This window comes from Siphateles boraxobius, unplaced genomic scaffold (assembly GCF_051911475.1).
Source record: "Siphateles boraxobius isolate OS27281-9 unplaced genomic scaffold, OSU_SipBor_1 22, whole genome shotgun sequence".
NCBI classification, from domain to species: Eukaryota; Metazoa; Chordata; class Actinopteri; order Cypriniformes; family Leuciscidae; genus Siphateles; species Siphateles boraxobius.
Genome location: NW_027508833.1, coordinates 15,031,249 through 15,042,200, shown reverse-complemented (window position 1 = coordinate 15,042,200; position 10,952 = coordinate 15,031,249). Strand labels below are relative to the sequence as shown.

Genomic DNA, 10,952 nt, shown 5'->3' with positions numbered 1-10,952 from the left:
TTACAGTTTTTCTCAATTGCTAAAACACTAAACCCTATTGTCTGAACCAAATGCTCAGTTGCCTGAACCCACTGATTGAATCAATCACTCTTTTGGCAAAACTATAAGCACTTTTCACCTGTTTAGACACAACTTGCCAACACATTTTCATTGTGATGCACCCGTGCTGCATAATGGTGAGCACAGGTGACAAAAGTCAAACACAATTAAAGCAAAGGTGTCACCGCTTGAACACAACAACTCAAAATTGATCACACTTGTGGCTAATGATGTGAGGGACATATACAGTAAGCAAGTTCAGAGAGCACTGGTTTGTGAGGCCCTACAATGGACAGAAATCTGAGAGGAAGAGTTCGTGTGAGAGGAGGTCGAGGTGGTCAGCGAAGACAAAGAACAGTAATATCTGATGAAATCAGAGCTACTGTGATTGACCATGTTCTTGTCCATGGTATGAGCATGGGGGAGGCTGGACAAAGGGTACAACCAAACATCAGTAGACTCACTGTGTCCACCATAATCTGAAGATTTAGAGAAGAGAACAGGTAATTACCTTTTTTTGACATTATAATACAGTATGTAAATGTTGACAGCAATTACTGTATGACATACTATATACTGTACCACAGTATACTGTAAGTAAATATATGTTTCAGTACATCACTGTACCAATGTACTGTAGAATTGTAATGGAGGGTTGGTCTAACTGTTTGTAGGCCTGGTATTCCATGTATATTTTTTGTAACTCCATGTTCTATTTTTGTAGAATTGAAAGACTGCCACATGGGGGGTCACTAATCCTCCACACACCAAGAGACCCTAATTGTTGATATGGTCCGTGAGAACAATGCCATTAAACTGAGTGAAATTCAGCAAAAGATCATTGAGGACCATGTAAATTTTGAGGGTATCAACAGTGTCAGCCTCTCTACTGTTGATCGTGTCCTCAAGCGCAACAACTGCGCATGAAACCGCTATACAGAGTGCCATTTGATCGCAACTCAGACAGAATCAAAGAGCAAAGATTCCAGTATGTACAGGTTGGCATATATCCAGACACATTCAATGTTGATTACTCTAAGTTGTGATTTACTGTAGTGGCCTAAATCACTTTTTCCATATCACTTACAAAACTATATCTATTTCTAGAGAGGGTTTTTCAACTGGATGCAATGGAAAGACCCCATGAATACATCTACATGGATGAAGCTGGGTTTAATCTCACCAAAAGGAGAAGGAGAGGCCGTAATGTGATTGGCCATCGGGCCATTGTTGGTGTTCCTGGGCAGCGTGGTGGCAATGTCACATTATGTGCTGCCATCAGCAATCATGGGGTTGTCCACCATCATGCCAACCTGGGGCCCTACAACACTCACCAGCTCCTGATTTCCCTCAATCACATGCGAGATGCTCTGTTAGGGCAGCAGGATGAGCATCCCATCTATGTTGTTGTTTGGGACAATGTGAGTTTTCACAGAGCCCTCCAGGGTAGAGAGTGGTTCAATATGAACCAAGGTTTTATCAATCTTTGCCTTCCACCGTACTCCCCTTTCCTAAACCCCATTGAGGAATTCTTCTCCTCATGGCGGTGGAAGGTATATGAACGCCAACCTTACACCAGGGTAAATCTCCTGCAAGCCATGGGACTTGCCTGTGGTGACATCGGTGTGGAGGCACGCCAAGCCTGGATACGGCATGCCAGGGGGTTTTTCTCCCGTTGCCTGGCCAGACAAAATGTGGCCTGTGATGTGGATGAAGTCCTGTGGCCTGACCCAGTACGGAGACATGATGCTGTGGCTGAGTAATGCACTTATTTGTATATTTTTGTACTTTATTTTTACACACACACACTTACTGTACACAAGTGGCAAACGCATAAGATTTCTGTTTGTTTTTACAAGTGCTATGTGTAAATACACAAGATTTCTGTTTTGTCTTTTTGTACAAGTGCTAAATGCACAGTTTTTTTTTGTTTTGCAACATGCATTTAGCCTACAGTGAACAATAAACATTTATTTCTCCAGCTTCATGTACTGAGCATTGTGTTTTCTATTTTTCTACGTAGTGTTTAGTGACTGTTCAGTAGTGTTTTTAATTTTGATTGACTCGGGGCACGATTTGACAACATAGTTCAGTTTTGAGCACAGATTGAACTGTCAACAATCAACAATAAATACTTATACAAAGACAGTGTAGGGAAAAACAGGAATAAAAAGAGGAAAAAGCTCACTCTCACCACATCAGCGTTCTCACTCACACGCTCCTCACAACACTCACTCCGCACATGCGCACAAGGAGAGAGAGAGAGAGAGAGAGAGAGAGAGAGAGAGAGAGAGAGAGAGAGAAAGAGAGAGAGATAGAGAAAGAGATAGAGAAAGAGAGAGAGAGAGAGACAGAGAGAGAGAGAAAGAGAGAGAGACAGAGAGAGAGAGAGAGGGAGAGAGAGAGAGAGAGAGAGAGAGAGAGAGAGAGAGAGAGAGAGAGAGAGAGAGAGAGAGAGAGAGAGAGAGAGAGAGAGAGAGAGAGAGGGACCCGGTCGCGTGCGCACTCTCTCACTTCGGAGCCAGGCGAAAGTGTAGACAAGACTTCACCCTCTCCACACTAAGCGCTGTCTTGCTCTCTCTCCCTCACACATATTAACCAAAATAAATCGACACAATGTTATTAAGGTCGGAAGGCCAAAGTTTCATGTGGAGCATTCAGAGATTTTGTTTTCCTGAATTACCGCTGGGTGTGAATTGTGCTAAAATAAGTTACCTTAACTTCTCTGAAAAGTGTTCCACACATTCAGCGGACAATCTCAAGTACCACCTAAACGCAAAGCATCCCTTAGCTAATGCGGTAGTTGCCGGGCCAAGCACTGATGTAATGTTAAACTACTATGTTTGAGTGCAACCGAGGCTAGCAGCACAGCTCTGTCAGTTAGATGTAAAGATGTATCCAATAGTAAACACAAGTACATCTGATTGAACTTGATTTATTTTCATCACCAATTATCATAGTAGAACAGCTTTCTCAAGCCGTTTGTGATGCATTTTGGAAACAGGAGATGAGCCCCCGGTCTAATGTGCCACATGGCTTGAGAAACCCGTTCTCAAAGGCCTACTTTTAGTAATTATTTGGGTGGCACACATATTCTGAATGCCTTCGACAGATTTCAAATGAGCCATTTTAATCTAGATTAATCTAGATAAATTCCAAGATTACAGTGAGATTCATCTAGATAAAAAAAAATTAATCTATGCCCACCACTAATTAGCATATTCAAAAAAATAGCATATTGTGATAAAGTTCATTATTTTCCATAATGTAATGATACAAATTAAACTTTCATATATTTTAGATTCATTGCACACCAACTGAAATATTTCAGGTCTTTTATTGTTTTAATACTGATGATTTTGGCATACAGCTCATGAAAACCCAAAATTCCTATCTCAAAAAATTAGCATATCATGAAAAGGGTCTCTAAACGAGCTATTAACATAATCATCTGAATCAACTAATTAACTCTAAACACCTGCAAAAGATTCCTGAGGCTTTTAAAAACTCCCAGCCTGTTTCATTACTCAAAACCACAATCATGGGTAAGACTGCTGACCTGACTGCTGTCCAGAAGGCCATCATTGACACCCTCAAGCAAGAGGGTAAGACACAGAAAGAAATTTCTGAACAAATAGGCTGTTCCCAGAGTGCTGTATTAAGGCACCTCAGTGGGAAGTCTGTGGAAAGGAAAAAGTGTGGCAAAAAACACTGCACAACGAGAAGAGGTGACTGGACCCTGAGGAAGATTGTGGAGAAGGACCGATTCCAGACCTTGGGGGACCTGCGGCAGCAGTGGACTGAGTCTGGAGTAGAAACATCCAGAGCCACCGTGCACAGGCGTGTGCAGGAAATGGGCTACAGGTTCCGCATTCTCCAGGTCAAGCCACTTTTGAACCAGAAACAGCGGCAGAAGCGCCTGACCTGGGCTAAAGAGAAGCAGCACTGAACTGTTGCTCAGTGGTCCAAAGTCCTTTTTTCGGATGAAAGCAAATTTCGCATGTCATTCGGAAATCAAGGTGCCAGAGTCTGGAGGAAGACTGGGGAGAAGGAAATGCCTGAAGTCCAGTGTCAAGTACCCACAGTCAGTGATGGTCTGGGGTGCCATGTCAGCTGGTGGTGTTGGTCCACTGTGTTTTATCAAGGGCAGGGTCAATGCAGCTAGCTATCAGGAGATTTTGGAGCACTTCATGCTTCCATCTAATGAAAAGCTTTATGGAGATGAAGATTTCATTTTTCAGCACGACCTGGCACCTGCTAACAGTGCCAAAACCACTGGTAAATGGTTGACTGACCATGGTATTACTGTGCTCAATTGGCCTGCCAACTCTCCTGACCTGAACCCCATAGAGAATCTGTGGGATATTGTGAAAAGAAAGTTGAGAGACGCAAGACCCAACACTCTGGATGAGCTTAAGGCCGCTATCGAAGCATCCTGGGCCTCCATAACACCTCAGCGGTGCCACAGGCTGATTGCCTCCATGCCACGCCGCATTGAAGCAGTCATTTCTGCAAAAGGATTCCCGACCAAGTATTGAGTGCATAACTGAACATAATTATTTGAAAGTTGACATTTTTTGTATTAAAAACACTTCTTTTATTGGTCGGATGAAATATACTAATTTTTTGAGATTTTTGTGAATTTTGGGTTTTCATGAGCTGTATGCCAAGATCATCAGTATTAAAACAATAAAAGACCTGAAATATTTCAGTTGGTGTGGAATGAATCTAAAATATATGAAAGTTTAATTTACATTATGGAAAAAAATGAACTTTATCAGAATATGCTAATTTTTTGAGAAGGACCTGTATATATATATATATATATATATATATATATATATATATATATATATATAAATGAATTAAATTAATAGCTTTTAACAAATTCAATTAATAACAAAAATGAAACATCACTGAACTTACTTAAGCTGGACTGTGATGCTATTTTCTTCTGGAAACAAACTTTTTTGCATTATGTTCCTGTATCTCTGTAAAGCTGCTTTGAAACTATGTATTGTAAAAAGCGCTATATAAATAACTGTGACTTGACTTGACTTAAAGCCAAATTATTCCTCAGATGCCATGTCTGTAATTTATAACAAAATCCAGCAATAATCTGATTCTGTCTGATGTCTGTATTTTATAAGAAAATCTAGCAATAATCTGAAAACTATCTCAAAAGGATTTATTTAAAGAAGTTATTACTCCACCACCTGCATCATTAACCAACGTGGTTGAACAACACATTTGTGACTATGGTTTGGGGAATCAGCCGTGACTAGCTAGTCGATTTCTTAAACGATGCATCGTACTATGGTAGTTAAAGGTTGAATCAGCAATTGTGGGTGACGTCACTTCTGTTTGTGTTTGAAGCGAGATCCCAAACAAACCAAGTTAGCTCGCCCCTCCCTCCCTCCCGTTTCGCCTACGTTAGCTAGAGCTACCCAAGTTTAGTTGAGCTTCACACATTTTGTTTTTTTCAAGAAAGACATTTTCACACACAGTTCACATCCAAAAAAGTCAGCACTAGCAGCTACTCACCTGTCCAGAAGAAACAGTGCAACCTCAGCGTCCGATTTAAAAAAGTTCAGTTCTTTAAGTTCTCTTCACCTTTCAAAAGTCTTCCCGATAACTATTCGTGTCTTTGAATAAACACGATGGTATTCCCTCGCCCTAATCCTCCTCTTGGGGATTGACTCAGGCATGTTCGATTTCTCTTGTTCGTTGATATAATAGACGCTGGTTTCTTCGCCTGCTGCCGTGCGCGAGCGCAAAACCTCACAACACCCGCCCCTGTCGGGGATTGGTTGGAAGTTGGAACACTGTTTATTTTGATTCTGAGTGGTGGTTGTACCCATTTGTTTTTGTGTACAGATCTCAGAACCTAGGCTGCCTACAGAGACGAATTTTTTTGACAGCCTGCTTATGGGGCGGGCAGCTAGCGGATCGGTAGGAAAGATTAGACTAATGTGATCATTTATTTTTGGGCCTGAAATCGCTGATACAACCTTTAAGCAGCGAGTTATGTCGTTGTACGGGAAACACACCCCTGAGCAGTTGTGTATCGCCTGAAATGAGTTCCCTGCAATATTTCGGTCCCTAGATATGGCCTTATTCAACGTGCGTCTGTGGGATTTTCATCTGTTTTATCATCAAGCAGGTGTAAAAAGTAACAGCACACCTTGATTCCCAAATCTCACAACCCATATTTGCTCTCATATATTGTCAAAATAAACCAGACCAGTGATTTTCATAATGAATGCACATTGTATTTTGCATATGTGTTATTGTTTTAATTAATGATGAAACACAATCATTAATTAAAACGATAACAGCTTTTGTTTTGTACATAACATTTCTTTAACATACTATACATTTTGTCTAGAAACCGTTTGACATGTAAAGTTCCTAAAATAAACTTTTCTTACTTTCATGTACAGAGAATCGTCCTCCCTGCTGGACGGCGTTTCACCGCTTGGTGGTTTGGCAATGCAGAGGAAATAATGGCAAACACTTCCTGTTCTCTCTCTGTCTCACATGTTTTGTGCTTTGGCTGTGTGCAAGAAAAGAGTGAAACGTTCCAAAGAAAAGAAAAGAAATCCAAGCTGCAAATGTCATATCAGTCCCAGTTCAAGGCGATCAAGCCCAGCTTCACCTTCTGGTCCAAGATTCCCCCAATTAAATGTCTTTTAGTGGATAATGTCAGAAAGAGCAGAGACTCAAAAGCCCTCTTCTCATGTTAAGGGAAGGTCTTTACATCTCTGTATATCTCATATAAATATACTCTTCAGTGTTTGAATTGTTTCTTATTATAAAACTAACATCGTTAAACTTGTACACATGTGCGTTATAATCAGGCTCAGACAGAATCTGCAGGCTCATTGGAAAAATTTACCTGTGGCAACATTTCTGCAAAATGCAAAATATGTACCAATACATACATATCGCTGCAGAACAGAAATCTATTCGAAATTAACATTAGAGGGAGTAAAACAGCAATCACTTTTAATCCTTTTCATACAAATGTATGATTACAGGGGCAGATTATGGATTAATAAAGACTTTTCACTTGTTTCTTGCAAAATATTATAACCTCAAAACACTTTTTAGCCTATGTGGTAAGCAGGACAGGGACAAGAGCCGTGGGAATGGAGCGAGGCCGGTGGTGCGAGGGTTAATGAGCATCACATGCGCGCCACACCGGTCTTGAGTCCCACGGAGGAGCTCCGTAAGGATAAAAGGAGGAGTGACGACAGTGCAAGACGAGAGAGGACCAAGCCTGGGACATTTATGTTGTGTTTTATTATGTCGCCCTCACTGACGACAGCTGTTTTTACTTTCATTTTGTTGTTTGTTTATTTTGTCATTAAAGTTACATTGATTCCTGCCTCATCCTTCCCTGAGCCTTTAAACATTGCTAGACCATAGTGCATGATTTGTATTTTCAATACATTTTGGAGTATGCATCACATAACTAGTTTCATATGTTTGGTTTTTCTGACATACTAAGCTTGCTTGGTAGCTCAGCTGGTACTTCCGATGTAGAACGTTTTGGTACGAATCCTGTGAAACACAAGTTACGACAAAAGAGCTCAAAGACTTATAGAAACAAGCTAAAATTTCATGGTTGCTTCAGGCATTGTGTTTTTATGTCACATTTGCTTTTGTTAACACTATCGGGTAGGTTTACGGTTTAGTCTAGGTGTTCTTTATTTTAAAAAGCGATGGAGCATTAACCTTTAATCGCCACTTACTCTGACAATTCAGAACTGCGGTGATACGTACAAAACCAATGTAATAAAACAGTGCCAGATTCACTTAGCCCCAAACATTTAGCCCAACTCAATGGGGATTTCACTTTAAAACTGTTGCGAAACGTGAACAACGCAATGTATTATCATTTCGCAGAAATGTTGCCACAGGTTTGTTTTTGGGCTGGGATGGAATCTGCCCCACACACCCCAAAGTTTTTAAAGTCAACATCAAACACCATTGGCAAACCATTTTACCTCCATGATGTGACACTTTACATACTGAAACACAATGAGAAAAAAATATATAGGACTTGATTTCATCCCTCAGGAACTGACGGGATGGTGAATTATTGAGCCAGGTGGTTGGAAGGGAGTACTTGCAGAGAATATATCCTGCTTTCTGTTTATTTATGTTTACTTTCCCTGTTGCCATTTGTTTTTTCTTGTTTTAAGCATAAACCTTCCTAAATTTCCACAAAAAAACTAAACTTCCTAAATAAATTTTTGCTTAAAACCGGATAAAACAACTTTCCAATGGGGGAAAGAAAAGTAAAATTAATTCAAGAGGATACAGTAAATTCTCTGAAAACAAGTTTTTTTTTTACTTATGAAATTTTGCTTTTCAAGTCCCTTTCAGCTGCGTCCACACTACAAGCGACAAAGCGACACGATACCATTCATTTCAATGGAAGGTGGGCGATTTCCGGCGTCACGAGCGACAGTGCCCATTGGTGCCTGAATGGGGCGTGTCCAGCGACGTGAAAAAGTTGAGATATGTTCAACTTTATGCAAATGAAGAGCGACTTTCGGGAGCGACAACCACTAGGAGTGAAGTCAGTGGAGTGCGCGTGAACAGAGTCTGCCCAAGGCAATAAGAATGAGAAGCTCATTTTAGCAGTCAGAAACTGTCCTATAATTTATGATGTCTCTGTACATACGGTGGTATTCGCTCTGCTGCCTCCGAGCCTGAATGGTTTTGTGAACTCAGAACTCAGATAGAACTCAGGCATTTGCCCGTTTGCTGCAGTTAAACAGTAGCGAATGCAAAGAGCACTCGCTGTTTATCGTTCATCTTTAGTATTATGCATTTTATGTACTGATTCCATTTATATTTAGACTTTTCCTTACAAAATGTTTGTTTGTAACAGCAATAAACAGATTTGTTCTACAACATGGACTAACATCCATGAATGTCACTCACAAACATAACTAGGCAACCAGTAGTGGGAACGCCCACGGGCGACCTCCCCGCTAGCCTGCAGCGACAAACTCGCCTGTAATGTGAAAGCAGCTTTAGATGTTAAATGTTTATATTGAAAAACAAGATAAAGTAGTGATGAAAAAATGAATTATTGCAGTATAATGACGTCAGCTGAAAAGTAAAGTAGTGTTAGAGGTTGTTTCAAGTTATTCCCTTTGGATGAAAGATTACAATACATTTCTCATTATAATAATGTGCCCTGGCGAATCATTCACTATAAAAATCAATCAATCTCGGTTTCATATTGACTTCAAATCCATTCCACTGATTCCCGAACTTCCCCAAAAAAGGACAGATTCTCTCCAGGCCTGGTTATAATTGACCCCTCGCCAGCCCTACCTAAGCAACTGTTGCTGTGTACCATGAGCTTGCAGACAAGCTTTTATTCCATTGTAATGCAAGTGTTTGAATAGTTTTAAATTAATTTTCCAATCATTAAATAAACCTTGAGTTAAATAAATTAAACTCATTCCCAAATCAACATGTAGGACGTAAGAAAAAAACTTGCCAAAAATAACCTTAAGTTTGAATTTTTTAAATACATATCTAAAAAAAATCTTAAAACAAGACAAATCTTCTTAAGAAGAATATAGGTAAATACTGCATATACGCGTTCTGTCTTACTTCTTACTTTACTTCTGTTTGCAATGCACTGACAGATTTAGCTTCTTTAGTAAATGTATCTGGTATCAACCATCCAGATTTTTAAGTATTTTAACTGAAAGCAAGTCAAAATACTAATCAAGAATAATGTTTTTTACAGTGTACTGTTGTTCCAAAATAAATGTATGTTTCTTACTTTCTTAAATGTCATCTCATATATTGATTTGGTAGCGGTTCTGCTCATGTATACTAATGTGATCAGCTGTAATTGCTTTCCTCTTTTCAGTGATTGTAAGAATTTGGCAGTCTCTGTTCACAGTCTCACAGTTTTTAATCAATTTACTGTGTAATTTATCAGTTTCGGATCAAAAACGGCAGATAAAAGAACCTCTGCAATGCCACGCTTCATTCCAGCCCACGTAAGAAAAATATCCAATCCATTTTTACCACTTCATGAGCTCCTTTTACTAACAATTGCACCATTCTTGTCAAATATGTCTGAGTGAGCAACAGTAACAAAGGCAGGCGGAGCTTAGCAAAGGGTCAAATGAGGTTTTAGTGCACTTTTAGAGAAGCACTTTGACCCTTTGCTCCCCTACATAATTTAAAAGTGCTTGTGAATTGGATATGATGAAATAGTTATACGACTGAGTGAACCATTACACGGATTACTGAAACCAGACGGTGTCAATTTACAGTATTGCTGTAAGAAAAATGAAATGAACATTATGCAAACATTAAAATGGTAACAATGCAAAAAATGTGTCAGAAATCTGTAAACGTAGATAAAAAGGAATTATGTAGAAGGGAAAAAAGGTTCAATCCCAATGGCCACATAGCATTAAGGCTACAGCCACGAATCAAATCAACGACAGCTCTGTCAGGTGCGCTATATTACACAAAGGCATGTTTCCGCCCGGCAGAGAAGATTAGCTTCTACATTCTGAGTGGGTGTCAGAAAGTGAGCGAGGCTTCTGTTTCAGCACATACTGTAATCCTGGGCATGTGGAAAGTGGGTGTCCTGTGCTAGAGGCGGTGGAGTTGTGTTCGCCTGTGTCAGCGTCAACCGCTCTGAATGTACTTCTTAATAACCACGCAGCCGTGTCTAAAGAGTGGGCAGGGCAGGCTCTGCTGCAGAGTCCACACATTGGCACAGGGGTCGAAGGCCTCCATGGTTCCCAGAGCCGGGCCCTCACTGCTCACAATGCCACCGGTCGCGTAGATCTTCCCATCCAGGACAACCGCACTGGAAAATAAGTTATTAGAGAACTGGTTCAGTTTCTCACTTTCTT

The 10,952-nt window shown here is 40.2% G+C and overlaps 1 protein-coding gene and 1 long non-coding RNA gene across 2 annotated transcripts in view; one reads left to right on the top strand and one right to left on the bottom strand.

The window, feature by feature from the left end:
- Positions 1-1,630, top strand: LOC143746359 (uncharacterized). The gene is made up of 3 exons (XR_013206511.1): positions 1-542; positions 764-1,037; positions 1,149-1,630. It is a non-coding gene; the product is annotated as an uncharacterized LOC143746359 (long non-coding RNA).
- A 4,783-nt stretch (positions 1,631-6,413) lies between these two features.
- LOC143746698 (kelch-like protein 29) overlaps positions 6,414-10,952 on the bottom strand; it is a 444,346-nt gene continuing 439,807 nt past the window's right edge. Inside the window, exon 14 of the mRNA XM_077238693.1 lies at positions 6,414-10,906. Coding sequence (XP_077094808.1) covers positions 10,723-10,906 — 184 coding nt within the window. The 3' untranslated portion in view covers positions 6,414-10,722. The remainder of the gene's footprint in view (positions 10,907-10,952) is intronic.